Source organism: Delphinapterus leucas, chromosome 2 (assembly GCF_059928025.1).
Source record: "Delphinapterus leucas isolate spDelLeu-1000000601 "Yukka" chromosome 2, BTC_Dleu_Yukka2, whole genome shotgun sequence".
Taxonomy (NCBI): Eukaryota; Metazoa; Chordata; class Mammalia; order Artiodactyla; family Monodontidae; genus Delphinapterus; species Delphinapterus leucas.
Window position 1 is genome coordinate 81048189 of NC_143130.1, and position 21697 is coordinate 81069885.

Genomic DNA, 21697 nt, shown 5'->3' on the forward strand with positions numbered 1-21697 from the left:
TCTAACAACCAGGGAGCAGACTCCACCCCTGACAGGACACTGACAACCACAGAGCAAAGGGAGGCCCCACTCAATATCCAGGGCAGGCTCTGGTCACCACAACACCAGTCAAACCTCCTATCAAGGGGATAATGGCACAAGCCTCTGGACAAACCTCACCCACTAGGGGGCAGACACCAGAAGCAAGAGGAACTACAATCCTGCAGCCTGCGGAAAGGAGACCACACGTAACAGTAAGTTAGACGAATTGAAAAGACAAAGAAATATGTTGCAGATGAAGGAGGAAGATAGAAACCTACAAGAACAATTAAATAAAGAGGAGACAGGCAATCTACCTAAAGAAAAATTCAGAGTAATGATAGTAAAGATGATCCAAGATCTTGGAAAAAGAATGGAGGCACAGATAGAGAAGATACAAGAAATGTTTAACAAAGACCTAGAAGAACTAAAGAACAAAAAACCAGAGATGAACAGTACAATAACTGAAATGAAAACAGACTAGAAGGAATCATTAGCAGAATAACTGAGGCAGAAGAACAAATAAGTGACCTGGAAGACAGAATGGTAGAAATCTCTGCTGCAGAACAGAATAAAGAAAAAGAATGAAAAGAAATGAGGACAGTCTCAGAGACCTCTGGGACAACATTAAATGCACTAACATTCTAATTATAGGCGTCCCAGAGGAAGAAGAAAAAGAGAAAGGGCCTGAGAAAATATTTGTAGAGATTATAGTGGAAAACTTCCCTAACATGGGAAAGGAAATAGTCACCAAGTCCAGGAAATGCAGAGTCCCATACAGGATAAACCCAAGGAGGAACACGCTGAGACACAAATTAATCAAGCTAACAAAAATTAAATACAAAGAAAAAATATTAAAAGAAACAAGGGAAAAGCAACAAATAACATACAAGGTAATCCCCATAAGGTTATCAGCTGATTTTTCAGCAGAAACTCTGCAGGCCAGAAGGGAGTGGCAGGATATACTTAAAGTGATGAAAGAGAAAAACCTACAACTAAGAATACACTATTAGGTGGGGCTGAAATGAGAACCCAGCAAGGTTCTCATTCAGATTCAACAGAGAAATCAAAAGCTTTACAGACAAGCAAAAGCTAAGAGAATTCAGTACCACCAAACCAGCTTTACAACAAATGAACTTCTAAACTCCTAAAGGAACTTCTCTAGGCGGGGGGTGGATGGCAGAAGAGGTCACAACTAGAAACAAGAAAATCAAAAATGCGAAAGCTCACTGGTAAAGCCAAACATACAGTAAAGGCAGGAAATCATCCATACACAAATATGATATCAAATCCAGCAACTGTGAGAAAAGTACAAATGCAGAAAATGGGAATAGCATTTGAAATTAAGAGACCAGCAACTTAAAACAACCTTGTATATATAAAGACTGCTTTATCAAAGCCTCATAGGACGTGCAAACCTGAAAATTACAATACAAAAAAGAAAAAGCAACCCAACACAACACTAAAGATGGTCATCAAACCACAAAAGAAAACAAAGGAGTAAGGGAAGAAAAAAGACCCACAAAAACAAACCCATGACAATTAAGAAAATGGGAATAGGAACATACATACTGATAATTACCTAAAGTGTAAATAGATTAAATGCTCCAACCAAAACACACAGACTGGGTGAATGGATACAAAAACAAGACCCATATCTATGCTGTCTACAAGAGACCCACCTCAGACCTAGGGATACTTACAGACTGAAAGTGAGGGGATGGAAAAAGATACTCCATGCAAATGGAAATCAAAACAAAGCTGCAACAGCAACACTTATATGTGACAAAATAGACTTTATATAAAGACTGTTACAAGACAAGGAAGGACGTTACATAATGATCAAGGGATCAATCCAAGAAGAATTTACAATTGCATATTTAAGTACACAATTGTAAATATATATGCAACCAACATAGGAGCACCTCAATATATAAGGCAAATGCTTACAGGCATAAAAGGAGAAATTGATAGTAACACAACCATAGAGGGGGACTTTAACACCTCTCTTACACAATGGACAGATCACTGAGACAGAAAATTAATAAGTAAACAGAAGTATTAAATGACACATTAGACCAGATAGACTTAATTGATATTTATAGTACATCCCATCCAAAAGCAGCAGAATACACTTTCTTCTCAAATGCACATGGTACATTCTCCAGGACAGATCACATCTTGGGTCACAAATCAAGCCTTGGTAAATTTAAGAAAACTGAAATCATATCAAGCATCTTTTCCAACCACAAAGCTATGAGATTAGAAATAAATTACAGGCAAAAAACCCTGTAAAAAACACAAACACATGGAAGCTAAACAATATGTTACTAAATAACCAATGGATCCCTAAAAAAATCAAAAAGGAAATTTAAAAAATACCTAGAGACAAATGACAACAAGAAGATGAGAATCCAAAACCTAGGGATGCAGCAAAAGCATTTCTAAGAGGGAAGTTTATAGCAATACACTCCTACCTCAAGAAACAAGAAAAATCTCAAATAAACAACCAAATCTTATGCCTAAAGCAACTAGAGAAAGAAGAATAAACAAAACCTAAAGTTAACAGAAGGAAAGAAAACATAAACATCAGAGCAGAAATAAATGAAATAGAGATGAAGAAAACAAATAGCAAAGATCAATGAAACTAAAAGTTGGTTCCTTGAGAAGATAAAATTGATAAACTTTTAGCCAGACCCATCAAGGAAAAAAAGGAAGAGGGCTCAAATCAATAAACTTAGATATGAAAACGGAGAAGTTACAATGGACACCACAGAAATACAAAGGATCGTAAGAGACTACTACAAGCAACTATATGCCAATAAAATGGACAACCTGGAAGAAATGGACAAATTCTTAGAAATGTACAACCTTCCAAGACTGAACCAGGAAGAAATAGAAAATATGAACAGACCAATCACAAGTACTGAAATTCAAACTGTGATTAAAAATCTTCCAACAAACAAAAGCCCAGGACCAGATGGCTTCACAGGCAAATTCTATCAAACGTTTAGAGAAGAGTTAACACCTAGCCTTCTGAAACTCTTCCAAAAAATTGCAGAGAAAGGAAACACTCTCAAGCTCATTCTATGAGGTGAGGGCACCATCACCCTGACACCAAAACCAGACAAAGGTATCACAAAAAAAGAAAATTACAGGCAAATATCACTGATGAAAATAAATGCAAAAATCCTCAAAAAATACTAGCAAACTGAATCCAACAACACACTAAAAGGATCATACACCATGATCAAGTGGGATTTATCCCAGGGATGCAAGGATTTTGCAATAACAGAAATCAAACAATCTGATACATCACATCAACAAACTGAATAGGGACTTCCCTGGCAGTCCAGTAAAGACTAGTTAAGCAGGGTTAAGACTCCTTGCTCCCAATGCAGGGGGCTGGGTTTGATCCCTGGTCAGGGAACTAGATCCTGCATGCTGCAACTAAGTATCCCGCATGTCGCAACAGATGCCGCATACGGCAACAAAGATCCTGCATGCTGCAACTAAGACCCTGTGCAGCCAAATAAATAGATTAATATTAAAGAAAAAACAAACTGAAGAATAAAACCACATGATCATCTCAATAGATGCAGAAAAAGCTTTTGTCAAAATTCAACACCCAATTATGATAAAGAATCTCCAGAAAGTGGGCAGAGGGAACACACCTCAACATCATAAAGGCCATACATGACAAACCCACAGCAAACATCATTCTCAATGGTAAAAAACAAAGCAGTTCCTCAAAGATCAGGAACAAGACAAGGATGTTCACTCTCACTACTATAATTCAACATAGTTTTGGAAGTCCTAGCCACGCAATCAGAGAAGAAAAAGGAATAGAAGGAATCCAAATTGGAAAAGAAGTAAAACTGTCACTGTTTGCAGATGACATGATACTACACATAGAAAATGCTAAAGATGCTACCAGAAAACTACTAGAGCTCATCAATGCATCGGTAAAATTGCAGGATAGAAAATTAAGACACAGGAATCTTTTGCATTCCTATACAATAACAATGAAAGATCAGAAACAGAAATCAAGGAAACAATCCCACTTACCATGGCATCAAAAAGAATAAAATACCTAGGAATAAACCTACCCAAGGAGACAAAAGACCTGTACTCCGAAAACTATGAGATGCTGATGAAAGAAATAAAAGATGACACAAACAGATGAAGAGATATACCATGTTGTTGGATTGGAAGAATCAACATTGTGAAAATGACTATACTACTCAAAGCAATCTACAGATTTCATACAATCCCTACCAAGTTACCAATGGCATTTTTCAAAGAACTAGAACAAAATATTTTACAATTTTTATGGAAACACAAAAGACCATAAATAGCCAAAGCAATCTTGAGAAAGAAAGAAGGAGCTGGAGGAATCAGGCTCCCTGACTTGAGACTATACTACCAAGGCACAATAATCAAAACAGTATGGTACCGGCACAAAAACAGAAATACAGATCAATGGACCACGATAGAAAGTCCAGAGACAGACCCACACAGCTATGGTCACCCAATCTATGACAAAGAAGGCAGGAATATACAATGGAGTAAAGACAGTCTCTTCAGTAAGTGGTGCTGGTAAAACTGGACAGCTACATGTAAAAGAATGAAATTAGAACACTCCCTACCACCATACACTAAAATAAACTCAAAATGGATTAAAGACATAAATGTAAGGCAGATACTATAAAAACTCTTAGAGGAAAACATAGGCAGAACACTCTCTGACATAAATCGTAGCAAGATCTTTTTCAATCCACCTCCAAGAGTAATGAAAATGAAAATAAAAATAAACGGTACCTAGTTAAACTTAAAAGCTTTTGCACAGCAAAGGAAACCATAAACAAAAGACAACCCTCAGAATGGGAGAAAATATTTGCCAATGAAGCAATTGACAAGGGATTAATCTCCAAAATATACAAACAGCTCATGTAGCTCAATATCAAAAAGCCAAACAACCCAATCAAAAAATGGGTGGAAGGGCTTCCCTGGTGGTGCAGTGGTTGGGAGTCCGCCTGCCGATGCAGGGGACATGGGTTCGTGCCCCGGTCTGGGAAGATCTCACATGCCGCAGAGTGGCTGGGCCCGTGAGCCATGGCCGCTGAGCCTGCGCATCTGGAGCTTGTGCTCCGCAACGGGAGAGGCCACAACAGTGAGAGGCCTGTGTACACACACACAAAAAAAAAAAAAAAAAAAAAGGGGTGGAAGATCTAAATAGACATTTCTCCAAAGAAGACACACAGATGACCCAGAGGCACATGAAAAGATGCTCAACATCACTAATCATTAGAGAAATGCAAGTCAAAACTACAGTGAGGTATCACCTCACACCAGTCAGAATGGCCATCATCAAAACGTCTACAAACAATAAATGAGGAGAGGGTGTGGAGAAAAGGGAACCCTCCTGCACTGTTGGTGGGAATGTAAATTGATACAGACACTATGAAGAACAGTATGGAGGTTCCTTAAAAAACTAAAAATTCAGGTACTGTATGATCCAGCAATCCCATTCCTGGGCACATATCTGGAGAAAACCATAATTTGAAAAGATAATGCACCCCAATGTTCACTGCAGCACTATTTACAATAACCAGGACATGGAAGCAACCTAAATGTCCATCAACAGTGGAATGGATAAAGACGACGTGGTGTGTGTGTATATATATATATATATATATGTGTACACACACACACACACACACACACACACACACACTGGAATATTACTCAGCCATAAAAAAGAATATAGCAGCAACATGGATGGACCTAGAGATCGTCATAGTGAGTGAAGTAAGTCAAACAGAGAAAGACAAATACCATATGATATTGCTTATATGTGGAATCTAAGAAAAGGGTACAAATGAACTTATCTACAATACAGAAATAGAGTCACAGATCTAGAAAACAAACATGGTTACCAGAGGGTAAAGGGGGGAGGGATAAACTGGAAGGTTGGAATTGACATACACACAGTACTGTATAACACAGGGAACTCTACTCAATTCTCTGTAATGGCCTATATGGGAATAGAATCTAAAAAAGAATGGATATATATATGTATAGCTGATTCACTTCGCTGTACAGCAGAAACTAACACAACACTGTAAATCAACTACACTCCAATAAAAGTTAAAAAAAAACAAAAAACAAAAAAACCTGCACATTCTCAAGTCTCACCCCAAATCTACTGAATAAGAAAATCTGTGGGTGGGACCCAGGAATCTATGTTTAAATAAACCCTCCAGGTGATTCTGATATATGCTCAAGTTTGAGAACCACTGCCCTGTAAAATAGCCCCTTGCATTATATATTAGAAAATTGAGGCTCAGAGAGGGATAGAACAGACTTGAGATTCAAAACAGACTTTTCCCCACCATTTATTTATTCCAAGAGATTAGAAAGGTGTCTGGCATATAAGATGGGCACACAATAAAGATCTGTTGGATGAAAAAATGAATGAATTCTCCAAAGAGTTGTGCTATCACCCAAGTATGGCACTAGTCCAAGCAATATAATTCTAACTTATTGGAAATGTACATATTGCTAATAAGGATATTTCTCCTGAAAAGAGGTGTGTTTACCGTGACATCAAGAATTATAATTTAAAAACTATCACTTTCGAGTCTTGCCTAAAAGAGAAAGTTACCAAAGGTGATCACTACCCAAATTATTCAGTTTTTCCATACCTTGTTATTTTGCTTTAGTTTACTTAACTCCAGTTTATACTTTTCTGCTTCTTCTAGAGCTCTATTCAAGCGAACTTCCATGGCACTTTGACTAGCGGCAGCTTGTTTTTGTAGTCTTCTTTTATTCTCTAATTCCTGTACAGTAAGAGAGATATGTAGAACATTTATAAACATATCATAAGTTCTTTCTATTATTCTGAAACGCTTTCCATTTCCATATTCCTTGCTTTCTCCTAAACTGTATACACACACACACGGCCAGAGACTGAACACTGAGTGACAGAGGTCTCAGGGAATTCTCACTCTGAACTGGTTTTAGGAAAATATATCCTTAAAGATGTAGTCACAAATTAGGCTTCCAAATTGCTTTTTGTTTGGAATTTCCTGCCTTTTTATTGATCCCAAGAGTCAGTATACATGTCTTCTACATTTACTTTATAAACAACATTTTATAATCATGGTTCTTCTCTTGGGAACCTCCCAAAACACCAATGTAAGACATAAATTCTCTCATAAATACTGTGTTTGTGTAAACCTGATGAAATATATCACTTAAAAAATATTTGTTAAATACAGAGCATTCTATTGTACATTAGCAATATAGGAAAATCCCAATTCTGAGCAAAAACAACAGATTCTATGGATATTTTCCATATCTTGGTGTGGGTTTAGACCTGCATTTCTGCAAATATTCTAGAGTTGCTGTTGCAGAGTCTACAGGCTACACAGGAAGAAACATGAACATACAGAATAAGCTCCAAACTCCATCACAATCTGGTACCATAATCTCATCTCCTGCCACAAATGTTACCTTCAGCTACAAGAGCAGTACTTGCTTGGATCTCTCCCAAACAGCCATGATATTTCCTGTCTCCGACCCTTTGCTCATACTCTTCCTTCTGCCCTGATCTCTCCCTACCCCTCATTTTTACCTGGCTAACAACTATTCATCCTTCAAGACTCAGGGCTATACACTGGGGTTTTACCTTCTCCCAGAAGCCTTCCCTCACTGTCTTCCTCACTATCCTCCCAGGTTGAATTAAGTACCCTTTCTTCAGAGCTTCTATAGCATCTTGATATACATATATCATAGAACCTGCTTGTGTGGAACCGAAACTATCCATTCACTTCATTTCCCCCACTATACTGTAAGCTCCTTAAGGACAGAACTACTTTAATTTCTATATTCCCAGCACTTCAGCAGCATATAAAAGGCACTAGTGACATGTTTACTGAACTGAATTTATTTTGTAATATTTAACTTACTCTTCTTTGCATGTCCTACAATGCCTGGTACAGAGCATTATACAAAGCAGACACTCTCAGTAAATATCATGGAATTGAGATGATGCAGTTAACAACGTAGTTGTCTGTTTTCTTCTTTTACAATTTTTTCTCCTGGCTGTATCACTATGTTTTATTTGAACACTGATCTCCCTGGCTCTCAGTAATTAAGGGGAAAACAAAACAAAACAAAACACATGCTGCTCTTTATGCAGGTTTCTACACAAATCAAACTGTGCCTGGATACCATCTGCTCTCACCAGCCTTCTTCACAGCTTTGTGGGTGGTAGCTACACTAAGAGCAGCCTGATTTCTCTCACTGTTCACGCGGAAAAGGCAGAGACTCTCATTAGCTACCAAGGCACAATTCTTGCTACCTCATTTCAGCCTCTTCTCATAAGAATATGGAAATGAATCTTTGCCCTTCTCTTTCCTGCTAGTGGCTCTGTAACCTACTTCATAGGAAAAAGAAAACCTTTCTTTACCACATGATGTTCCCCTACTGCTGAATCAATACTGCCCCACTTCTTGGGAAAAGTGAAAAAGAAAAAGGATAGTCAGAAGAATAGTAAAGTAGGAAATAAAATTTTCCTATGCGAGAAAATCCATTAAGAAAGGGATAATCTTAACAAAAACTTGAAAACACTTCTGTTTTCAATCATACTTAAGTACTTTTTACAAAGTGCAGACAAGATACCAATATTGAGTAGTTTTATGATGAAAACTCTCTCCTAAAGCAAATCTATTATTACCTCCCAAATTAAGAAGTTTACAGGTTGCTAGAGAAGATTTTTATGAAAAATCTCAAATCTTGAATTTCACATTCGTTTTAAAAGAAAAAGCTGGATAGCTTAAAGAAAATCAAGTCTAGGTTTAAAACTCAAATACTAAGAGATCTAAGGAGAAATAATTTGTGATTCTCCCATAATTTTTAAAGCATTCATAAGGTACTGGGATAGTGCGAGAAAGAGGTATGCATCAGTAACAGTACAAAACAAATGTAGCAAATGCTTAAAGAGTAACGAAAACCACCATAGTATTTCTGATGAGGAGAAATCAGATGAGGACAAATAAACGATCAGATAAGGTTCTAGAAACAAGTGGCTGAGGTTCAAAAAGCAATAAACTTGGAATCAAAAAACCTGCCAGCTGTGGTAGATTCAGTTTCTACATCTGAAATTGGGAGTAGTAATAATCTATGCCTAATAGGTTTTACTTATTCAACACATTTATTGAGCACTTACTACGTTGCCAGGTACTATTCTACATGATGGGCACATGACAATTAACCAAAATTCTCCTCTAGTAAAGCTTGCACTCTAGAGGAAGAGACAGATGATAAACACATACATACATACACACTCGTATGTAACATCTGACAGTGAGAAGGGCTATGAAGAAAAAGAAAGGTAAGAGAACTGAGTAGGGAATTCCCTGGCAGTCCAGTGGTTAGGACTCCGTGCTTCCACTGCTGGGCTTGGTTCGATCCCTAGTCAGGGAACTAAGATCCCACAAGCCGTGCAGTGAAGCACCACCAACCCCTCTAAAAACAAGGAAGAAGGAAAAAAAAGAGGACAGAGCAATGGGGAGGGACATAATTATTTAAAATACAGTGGTTAGGGAAAGGCTTCCAAATGAGGGAATGATTCATGTATAGATCTGGAGGAACAAAGAAGACAAAGACCCTGAGGCTGGAATGCATTTAATATATTCAAAGATCACCTACATGGTCAGTGTGGCTTCAGCTCAGTGACACAGGCAGTGTTAGGTCTCGAGATTGCAGAAACACCCAGGGTGACCTTAGGTGGACCTTGTAAACCCTGCTTCATAGTTTGGATTTTATTCTGAATGACATGGGAAGTCTTTGGAGGGTTTTTAATCGATGTGTGTGTGTGTGTGTGTGTGTGTGTGTGTGTGTGTGTGTTATCCTAAGTTTTTTTAAGGATTGCAGTTGAGCCAACATGGGTTTCAACTATGTGGGTCCACTTACACACAGAAATTTTTCAATAGTAAATACTACAGTAATACACGATCCACAGTTGGTTGAATCTGCGGATGTGGAACCACGGGTACATAGGAACTGGGGATACACAGGGCCGACTATAAATTATATGGGGATTTTAGATTGTTCAGAGGATCGGCGCCCCTAGACCCCAGGCTGTTCAAGGGTCAACTGTACTCTAGCTACTGTGGTATTGCTACTGAGTGTAGGAAATCTAGGAGGTCATTAGAATAGTATAAGTGAAACACAGTAGCTTGGGCTTGGGTGGGAGTAATGAGTTTTTGAGAAGTAGTTAATTCCAAGTATTTTGAAGACAGAATTGGCAGAACTCGTTGATGGATTGGATGATGGTGTGAGGAAAGAGAAGGATCAAGATGACTCTTGGATTTTGGCCTAAATAACTCAATGTTTTTACTGAGAGGGAGAAAAGGAGAAGGTCTGCAGAGAGCAGGGAAGCAAGAGCTCCCTCTTTAGGACATAGGATGTTTAACATACCAAGTACTGATATCAAGTGGGAAGCAAGATGTTAATAAGAGTCTGTAGCTCAAAGAAAGACCCGAGCAAGAAGTAGAAATGTGAGAGTGATCAACATACAGATGGTACGTAAAGCCATGGAAATGAATGAGTGCATCTCAGAATTGGATGTAGACAGCACAGAGCCAAGGACTGAGCCTTGGACACTCCAACATAGAAAGGTCAGGAAAACAAGGAAGAAAATTACGAGTGTGATGCTCCAGAAGCCAAATCAAGTGTTTCAAGGAGGGAGAAATCAACTATGTCAAATGTTGCTGAGATACAAATTACTATGAGGAATAATAACTGACTAGAACTGGCAATGTGGCTTACTAGTGACCTTGTTAAGAATGGTTTCAGAGGCAGAGTAGAGATAGAAGCCTAACTGTTGTAGTTTCAAGAGAATGGCAAATGAGGAATAGAAAAATTGAGTAGAGACAACTATTTTAAGAAGCTTTGCTATAATGAAGAGTAATGATACAGGGCAAGAGGTACATATGAGATCTATGGAGGTTTTAAAATATATATATTAGAGATCCTATGGCATGTCTGTATGCTAATGCAAATAATTTCATAGATAGAGTAAATGTGATTTTTGCAAGAGAATGGAAAACAGGATAATTGTAGGAGCAAAGTCCTTGAGTACGACAGACTATGGGATCCAGTGCACAGTGAGGTGATCAGCTTTAGACAGAAGAGATAGTAATCCATGGTAATGAGGGGGAAAGAAGAGTAGATGGGTACAAAGGCCAAGAGACTGATGTAAAATTTACTGTTTTCTTAGTAAAAGAGGGGGAAGTTGTGAACTGAGAATGGTAATGTTGGAAGAGGTATTGGAAACATGAGGAGAAAAAATAACCTGTTTAATAATCAACTCTGAAAGTGGGAGGGGGGACTACCTTCTCAGAAAGTAGGAGAGGAAAATAGCATTACACTTGATATTTGTAAATAAGTTAAAGTAGGACCAATCCACTTGGTTGTGTATTTTTGTCCAGCCATATAGACAAGCAGTATGGGGGAAATTAGGTTGGGTTTTGCCACGCACTACACTGGCAGGGAAATTAAGAATATATTCAATGGATAATTAAGTTGTGTACCATGGAACCTAAGCTGGAAAAGAAGGAAATAAAGAATATGGGGGAAGGGGTAGAGCTATGTAATAAAATATATAAAAATGAGAATATACAACTCTTATATGTATATGATAGATATACAATATTAAACAAAGATAAGGTACATTCATATCATGATTTTGCAGGATAAATACAGGCAAAAATGAAAAAAGCTTTCTTTACAATATAAGGAAATGAAGAAGGTGAGAAAATGCTTTTGAAGAGTTTTTACTATGAAAGCAGAAAAGAACAAAGCAGCTTTATGAAATGACACAGAGATCAATTTTACCTGGAACAAGATAACAAGAGGGCAGACATTTTTTTAAAAAAGGTGAGCTACTGATGTTAATATGAGTGTTAATATGACAAATCCATGGTCAGAGAAACTTGTGGAGTGACCGATAACTTTAACTTAACCAAAAAAACAAAACAAAAGTGAGATTAAGTCTTCTGGCCATGAAGAAATAATAAACACATAACACAAAAATGCACTGTAAACAACTAGAAAAAATGATTAAGATATGTTTAATAACTGTTTAGAAATACTGGAAAACAGTAGGGTTGTGACTCCTGAGAAAAGGGAAAATCAGAACAAGTCCTACAATCACCCCAGCATTCTTCTGGGAAGCAATATCCACACTGAGGCTACAGGGAAGAGAAAATACAAACAGAGCCCAGAGGTCCACTGAGTTGAGGAAACAGAACACAGCTGGAGGAGACAGGCAGCTGGGAATTTGTGTGAAGGTTCAAGTAAGGAGGAACTACACTAGGAGAGAGCTTCACGAATCTACACAGGAAATCCCTTGAGTCTATTAGGCTACACCTATATACATGAAAATTCAAGAAGGCCAGATAAAGCACAATTAGGGAGCTGTAAATAGAACAATTCCCATAGCTCACACAGGGCAGGAAGACATCTGAGGTCTAATCACCCAGAATGACAATCCTCAGTGATCATCAGGGACATTCGGTGGAGATCCTGAAAGGTCTGTTTAGAGGAAGACTTAAGGGTAGAGCTGAACTATTCCTGAAGGCTGCTCTAGACACACTCTAGCAAAACTTAAAAACAGGTCTCAAAGTGATTAAACTGGCAAATAACTACCTGTCAAAATTCAACACTGTCTTCAAAAAGCACACTAAAGAGAAACGCTCAACAATATTCAGTGTCTAGCATCTGGTAAAAAATCACACCAAGCCAAGAAGCAGGAAAATGTAACCGATATCCAGGAGAAAAAGAATCAGTCAATAGAAACAAACCCATAAATGAGAAATATAATGGGTACAGTGAACAAGGCTGTCAAAACAGCTATTTTAATTATACATAAGTGATTAAAGCAAAACATTAATATAATGAGAAAATAAGCTGAAGTTATAAAGGAGAATCAAATGGAACTTCTATAGATGTATAATATATCAAAATGAACATCTCTCTGCTTAAGAATAGGGGCATACTAGACACTACAAAGAAAAGATCAGTAACCTACTGAAGACATAGCAATAGAATCTATCCAAATAAAGAACATAAGAAAAAAGGCTGAAAACAGCTCATCAGTAACCTAATATCACAGATATTATCAATGTGAAAATATCAAGTAGTCTAACAGAAGTATAATTGGACTCTCAGGTGGGGGAGGGAAATAGGGAGTACAGGAAAAATGTTTGAAGAAATAATGACCAATTTTCCAAATTTGATGCAAACAATAAACCCACAGATTCAAAAAGCTCAACAAACTTCAGGCAGAATAAATACACTCCCACACAAAACTGAGAAAGCACATAATTATGAAATTGCTGAAAACCACTAACAAAGAGAATGTCTTAAAAGCAGAGAAAAAAGACACATTACATACCAAAGTAGAAAGAGAAGAATTATGTGGACTTTTAGTCAGAAACTATACAACACAGAAGACAAAGGGAGGACATCTTTAAACTAACAAAAGAAAACAAAACACAAAAACAGTCAACTGACAATTCTATACCTAGTGAAAAATACCCTTCAAAAATTAAAGGACTCAAAAACACATGAGTGCATACAAAACTGGTGAAATCTGAATAATGTCTGTGGATTGTACCAATGTCAGTTTCCTGGTTTTAATACTAGACTATAGTTATGTTAGATGTTACCTTTGAGGGAAACTGAAGGATACACAGGACCTCTCTAGAGGTACTATTTTTTTTTTTTTGCGGTACGCAGGCCTCTCACTGTTGTGGCCTCTCCCGTTGCGGAGCACAGGCTCCGGATGCGCAGGCTCAGCGGCCATGGCTCACGGGCCCAGCCGCTCCGCGGCATGTGGGATCTTCCCGGACCGGGGCACGAACCCGCGTCCCCTGCATCAGCAGGCGGACTCTCAACCACTGTGCCACCAGGGAAGCCCTAGAGGTACTATTTTTGCAACTTGATGTGAATTGATAGTCATTTCAAAATAAAAAGGTTTTCTTAAGTAAGGAAAATACTCTTTATCAGAGAAACAAAAACAGCGAATTAGTGACTAGCAAACTGGTACCACAAAAATTGAGAGGGTAGGTATATCAAGCAGAAGTATGGAAAACAGATCTAAAGAATGAAGAATACAAGAAATGGCAAATATCTTCATCTCTTTAAAATATAACTGTTTAAAGAAAAAAATATTGTGTGATGTATGACCTTTAAAAATAAAGGTATGACCACAAACGAAGCAGATGGAGTATGAGAGTGTTATATTATACATGAAATAGTATAACATGATTTGAAGGTAGACTGTGATATGTTAAATATGTATATTATAAACCTTAAATCTAAGACTAGATACAGCTAATAGTGGAGGGAAAAAATGGAATACTAAAAAATATTCAATTCAAAGGAGGAAAAAGTAACAAAGTTAACAGTTGGGAAAAATAGAAAACAAATAGGAAGATAGTAGGTTTAAATCCAAACATCAAAAACTGCATTAATGTAAATGGACTGAACATTCCAGTAAGAGACAAAGACTGTCAGAGTGGATAGAGAAGCAAAAACCAATTATATGGGTTCTATAACAAACCCATTTTCAGTACAGAGACAGATTAAAAGTAAAAAGATGACAAAAGAGAGTCAAGATGGTGGAGGAGTAAGAAGACGTGGAGTTCATCTCTCCCCACAAAGGCATCAAGAATACATTTACAAATGGAATGATTCTCACAGAGCACCAGATGCAAACACTAGCAGAAGAGCTCAGACACCTAAAAGGACAAGAAAGATCCCCACATAACTAGGTAGGATGAAAGAAAGAAGAGAAAAGGAAGAGGAGAGGAAGTGGGACATGACCTGCGCCCCTGAGAAGGGGGTTGCTGAAGGAAAGGAGAGGTTATCACATCCAGGGAAGCACCCTCACTGGCGAGGAGATCAGATGGGACAGAAGGGGAGACTTGGGGGCTATCAGAGGAGAGCGCAGCAACCGATCTGTGGCAGGCAGGACAGAGTGAGACCTACACAGAGGGTCCATGCCACAGCCCTGCATGCCCTGCCTGAGAAATGTGTCCACTGGTGTGGACAGGGGTTGGGTGCCGGAATGTGGGGTTTGAAAAGCAAACTTGGGGAGAGGACTGCTGTTGACTGCGAGGAGGCAGCCTGAGAGGACAGGAGTGAAGAAATCCACAACTGGGAATGCTTGTGGAAGAAGTGCAGACCGCCACAGAAGCGAAGAGCCACTGTTGAGTGACACACAAGGGGCGGGGCCATTTGCAGCCTCTCTCCCCACGTGCCAGCCCCTGCCTCCCCATGCACTAGGAAGGGCCCCCGCTGGGGCTGGCTCTCTTGAGACTGCAGCCGCTGGATCCCCTGTGTGCCTGTCCCCACCAGGGCTCCAGGGACCCTGGCTGCATGCCCCTCCTCACCAGGGCGGACTCATGTACTCCGGGGCGGCCTCGGAAACAGACCCCTGTGGGTGGCCCACATGCAGAGGTGGGGCTGAAACCACAGCTGAGCCCCAGGGGCCATGCAACTAAGGAAGAAAAGCTGAAATCTCTCCCCGCAGCTGGGCAAACCATAAATTGACACCACTGCCACTGACTCTGTAAACTCAGTGGCTACGGAACATCTAAATGGACGAGTGCTCCCGCAGCCAAGACAGGTCTACCTTTAGCTGCTGTAGACTATGCAGGCACATACACATGGGGCTTGGGCCAGGCCAGAGTCTGAGTTGCCCCCATAACACCCACAGAGGGTCCAGATCCATGATTACTGCAAACCTGGGACCTGACTTCAGTGGATCTACACTGGTGGTCTGGTGGAAACAACGTCTGAGAGACACCAGGCCAACTGCCGGCATACCCACAGTTAAGGTGGAGCTGAGAGCAGCGCCAAAAACACTGTAATATGACAGCTTGAACAACAGGTGAAAGGTGACATAACAGAGCACACCACAGGTGAACAGCTCCAGAGGAGGAATACTCAGTGGCTTCCCTCCCAATTTGAGTGCTCCAATCCCTCCAACCTCACACCACAGACCAGAAACACAGCTAAGAAACAGATCTGGGGTCTCTAATCCAACAACTTTGGAGCAGACCCCACTTCTGACACAGCAGTGACAACCACAGAGCAAAGGGCAGGCTGCTCAGTATCCAGTGCAGGCTCTGGTCACCACAACATCAGTCACACCTCCTATAAAGGGGACAATGGCCAACATACAGCGAGGAAAGAGGTGGCGGACATCCATAAACAGCCCTCACACCAAAAAATATTAAACCACGCAGGCTGCACAGGGACGTTCCCATATAAAATGGCCCTACAAGATAGTCTGAGGGTCTGGCATTTGCCAGAAGAACTGCCCAGAGCATTTAGGCTTCAACGCCAGCAGTGCTTGAGTGCAGGAGCTCCACAGGGCTGGAGGAAAAAGAGATTCCACTCTTGGAGAGTGCACACAAGGTCTCACGTGCACTGGGACCCAGCATAAAGCAGTATCTCCAAAGAAACAGGGCTACACCTAGCTAGGGGTCTTTGAGGGTCTCCTAAAGGGGCAAAGGTCAACTATAGCTCACTGTGACGGCAAGGACACTGGCAGCAGAAGCCGCAGGGATACTGATCAGAGTGAGCTCTCCTGAAGGTCCACGTTTTGGCACCATGACCCAGCCCTACCCCACAACCTGCAGGCTCCAGTGCTGGGAAGCCTCAGGCCAAACAACCATCAAGATAGGAACACAGCCCCACCCATCAGAAGAAAGGCTGCCTAAAGTCGTACTGAGCTCACAGCCACCTCAAAACACACCCCTTGAAACGGCCCTGCACACGAGAGAAAAGACCCACCCAGCTCCACCCATCAAACGGCAGGCACCAGTCCCTCCCACCAGGAAGCTTGCACGAGCCCTTGGGCCAACCTCACCCACCAGGGGACAGACACCAAAAGCAAGCAGAACTATGATCCTGCAGCCTGTGGAAAGGAGATCCCATACATAAAAAGTTAGAAAATGAAAGGACAAGGAAATATGTTGCAAACGAAGGAACAAGATAAAAACCCACAAGAACAACTAAATGAAGAGGAGACAGGCAATCTACCTGAAAAAGAATTCAGAGTAATGATAGTAAGGATGATCCAAAATCTCGGAAAAAGAATGGAGGCACAGATCAAAAATATACAAGAAATGTTTAACAAAGAGCTAGAAGAGTTAAACAACAAACAGAGATGAACAATACAATAACTGAAATAAAAAATACACTAGAAGGAATCAATAGGAGAATAATTGAGGAAGAAGAATGAATAAGTGACCTGGAAGACAGAACGGTGGAAATCACTGCCACAGAACAAAGAAAAAAGAATGAAAAGAAATGAGGACAGTATCAGAGACCTCTGGGACAATATTAAATGCACCAGTATTTGCATTATAGGATCCCAGAAGGAGAAGAGAAAGAAAAAGGGTCTGAGAAAATACCTGAAGATATTATAGCTGAAACTTCCCTAACATGAGAATGTAAACAATCATTCAACTCCAGGAAGTGCAGATAATCACATACAAGATGAACCCAAGGAGGAACATGCTGAGACTCATATTAATCAAACTGACAAAAATTAAAGACAAAGAAAAAATACTGAAAGTAACAAGAGAAAAGCAACATTTAACATACAAGAGAATACCCATAACAACTGATTTTTCAGCAGAAACCGTGCAGGTCTGAAGAGAGTGGCACGATATACTTAAAGCAATGAAAGGGAAAAACCTACAACCAAGAAAGAATACACTACCCAGCAAGGTTCTCATTCAGATTCGACAGAGAAATCAAAAGCTTTACAGACAAGCAAAAGCTAAGAGAATTCAGCACCACCAAACCAGCTTTACAATAAATGCTAAAGGAACTTCTCTAGGGGGGAAAGAGACCAGCAACTTAAAACAACCTTATACATATATAGACTGCTATATCAAAACCTCATGGGAACAGCAAACCCAAAACTACAATAGATGCACACACAAAAAAGGAACAGAAACGTAAACGCAACACTAAAGATGGTCATCAAACCACAAGAGAAAAGAACAAAAGAGGAAGGGAAGAAAAAAAGAGCTACAAAAACAAACCCACAGGGCTTCCCTGGTGGCACAGTGGCTGAGAGTCTGCCTGCCGATGCAGGGGACATGGGTTCATGCCCCGGTCCGGGAAGATCCCACATGCCGCGGAGTGGCTAGGCCTGTGAGCCATGGCCGATGAGCCTGCATGTCTGGAGCCTGTGCTCCGCAACGGGAGAGGCCACAACAGTGAGAGGCCCGCGTACCACAAAAAAAACACACACAAAAACAAAAAAACCCACAACAATTAAGAAACTGGCAATAGGAACATATATATTGATAATTACCTTAAATGTAAATGGATTAAATGCTCCAAACAAAAGACACAGACTAGCTGAATACATAAAAAAACAAGACCCGTAAACATGCTATCTATAAGAGACCCACTTCAACTCTAGGGAAACATACAGACTGAAAGTTAGGGGATGGAAAAAAGATATTCCAAGCAAATGGAAATCAAAAGAAAGCTGAAGTAGCAATACTCATATGAGACAAAATAGACTTTAATTTAAAGACTGTTACAAGAGACAAGGAAGGACACTACATAATGACCAAAGGATCAATCCAGGAAGAAGATATAACAATTGTAAATATCTATGCATTCAACACAGGAACACATCAATATACAAGGCAAATGCTAACAGCCATAGAAGTGGAAATCGACAGTAACACATTCACAGTGGGGGAATTTAACACACCAGTTATACAAGTGGACAGATCATCCAGACAGAAAATTAATAAGGAAAACACAAGCCTTAAGTGACACATTAGACCAGATAGATTTAATTGATATTTATAGGTCATTCCATCCAAAAGCAGCAGAATACACTTCTTCTCAAGTACACACGGAACATTATCCAGGATAAAGCACATCATGGGCCACAAATCAAGCCTCGGTAAATTTAAGAAAACCAAAATCATATCAAGCATCTTTTCCGAACACAGTGCTTTGAGATTAGAAATCAATTAGAGGAAAAAAACTGTAAAAAACACAAACACATGGATGCTAAACAATATGTTACTAAACAACCAATGGATCACTGAAAAAATCAAAAAGGAAATAAAAAATATCTAGAGGCAATGACAACGAAAACGCAACAATCCAAAACCTACGGGACACAGCAAAAGCAGTTCTAAGAGGGAAGTTTATCACAATACAATCCTACCTCAGGAAACAAGAAAAATCTCAAATAAACCAACTAAAGCAACTAGAGAAAGAAGAACAAACAAAACCTAAAGTTAGTAAAAGGAAAATCAGAAAGATCAGAGCAGAAATCAATGAAATGGAAAGGAAAAAAAACAATAGCAAAGATCAATGAAACTAAAAGCTGGTTCTTCGAGAAGATAAACCAAATTGATAAACCTTTAGCCAGACTCATTAAGAAAAAAAGGGAGAGGACCCAAATCAAAAAAAGTAGAATAAAAAAGAAGTTACAATGGATATGACAGAAATACAAAGGATCACAAGAGACTACTACAAGCAACTATACGCCAATAAAATGGACAACCTAGAAGAAATGGACAAATTCTTAGAAGGTACAACCTTCCAAGAACAACCTTCCAAGACTGAACCCGGGAGAAATAGAAAATATAAACAAATCAATCACAAGTACTGAAATTGAAACTGTGATTAAAAATCTTCCAACAAACAAAAGTCCAGGACCAGATGGCTTCACAGGCAAACTCTATCAAACATTTAGAGAAGAGTTAACACCAATCCTGAAACTCTTCCAAAAAATGGCAGAGGAAGAAACATTCTCAAGCTCATTCTACGAGGCTACCATCACCCTGATACCAAAACCAGACAAGGATGTCACAAAGAAAGAAAACTACAGGCCAATATCACTGATGAACATAGATGCAAAAATCCTCAACAAAATACTAGCAAACACAATCCAACAGCACATTAAAAGGATCATACACCATGATCAAGTGGGGTTTATTCCAGGGATGTAAGGATTCGTCAACATATGTAAATCAATCAATGAGGTATACCACATTAACAAACTGAAGAATAAAAACAATATGATCATCTCAATAGATGCAAAAAAAGCTTCTGACAAAATTCAACACACATTTATGATAAAAAACTCTCTAGAAAGTGGGCACAGAGGGAACCTACCTCAACATAATAAAGGCCGTATATGACAAATCCACGCAAACATCATTCTTACCAGTGAAAATCTGAAAGCATTTCCTCCAAGATCAGGAACAAGAAAAGGATGCCCACTCTCACCACTTTTATTCAACAAGATCAGGAACAAGACAAGGATGTCCACTTTCAACCACTTTTATTCCAATTTTGGAAGTCCTAGCCACGGCAATCAGAGAAGAAGAAGAAACAAAAGGAATTCAAATTGGAAAAGAAGAAGTAAAACTGTCACTGTTTGCAGATGACATGATACTATACATAGAAAATCCTAAAGATACTACCAGAAAACTACTAGAGCTCATCAATGAATTCGGTAAAGTTGCAGGATACAAAATTAATACGAAGAAATCTCTTGCACTCCTAAACACTAACAATGAAAGATCAGAAAGAGAAATTAAAGAAAATATCCCATTTACCATGGCATCCAAAAGAATAAAATATCTAGGAATAAACCTACCTAAGGAGGCAAAAGACCTGTACTCCGAAAACTATAAGATACTGATGAAAGAAATCAAAGATAGCACAAACAGATGGAGAGATATACCATGTTCTTGGATTGGAAGAATCAACATTGTCATTGATTCTTTACAGAGCATTTTTTACAGAATTAGAACAAATAATTTTACAATTTGTATGGAAACACAAAAGACACCGAACGCCAAAGCAATGTTGAAAAAGGAAAACGGGGCTGTAGGAAACAGGCTCCCTCACTTGAGACTATACTACAAAGCCACACTAATCAAAACAGTATGGTACTAGCACAAAAACAGGAATATAGATCAAGGGATCATTGTTGTGTTCCTGGGAACACCCCATGGAGAGCGTTAGCCTAAGCAGCACCCTGGGGTTGAGCAACAGGTTGGGGGAACTTGTCCAACAAATCAAGGTCAGTGCACAAAAGTATCGTTTATCCATGGCATGATGGAGATAAGCGAGTGAGCCTGCAGACTGATGTCTCCAATTATGGGTGAATGGATCGCTCTGGGTTGGATACTTTCACCTGCATTTACCTGGTCTGAGTTGTACCAAGAGACCAAGTTCTAGTTTCTTCCTAAGAATGGTAGGTTCAGGAAAGGTTGTTTTTCTAGACAATAGATCCTCTTTTCTTCTTTGGGGACCCAACCCTTAGCCATGCTCAGTCCATGTGACTAGGAGGGATGGACTTCATTTCCCACCCACCTCTGTTCCCATGTCCAGAGCTCAACACCCGACCAAAGCTTGTCCAGTGCTGAGTCCACAAAGCTAAAGTAATTGGTTTGGGGACAAACTAATGGGAATCAACCTCAAGACTCCTGCTGGAGCTGTGGGGAAGCAGGGGCTCTCTTTGTTGGGGTTGTGATAGAAAGTCCAGAGATAAACCCATGCACCTATGGTCTCCTAAACTATAACAAAGGAGGCA

At 39.5% G+C, this 21697-nt stretch overlaps 1 protein-coding gene across 2 annotated transcripts in view; it reads right to left on the reverse strand.

Moving 5' to 3' along the window:
- Nucleotides 1-21697, reverse strand: part of TEX9 (testis expressed 9) — a 234289-nt gene that overhangs the window by 37491 nt on the left and 175101 nt on the right. For both annotated transcript variants that reach the window (XM_030761665.2, XM_089907172.1), the window contains exon 11: nucleotides 6726-6860. In XM_030761665.2, the coding sequence (XP_030617525.2) occupies nucleotides 6726-6860 (135 nt within the window). The remainder of the gene's footprint in view (nucleotides 1-6725; nucleotides 6861-21697) is intronic.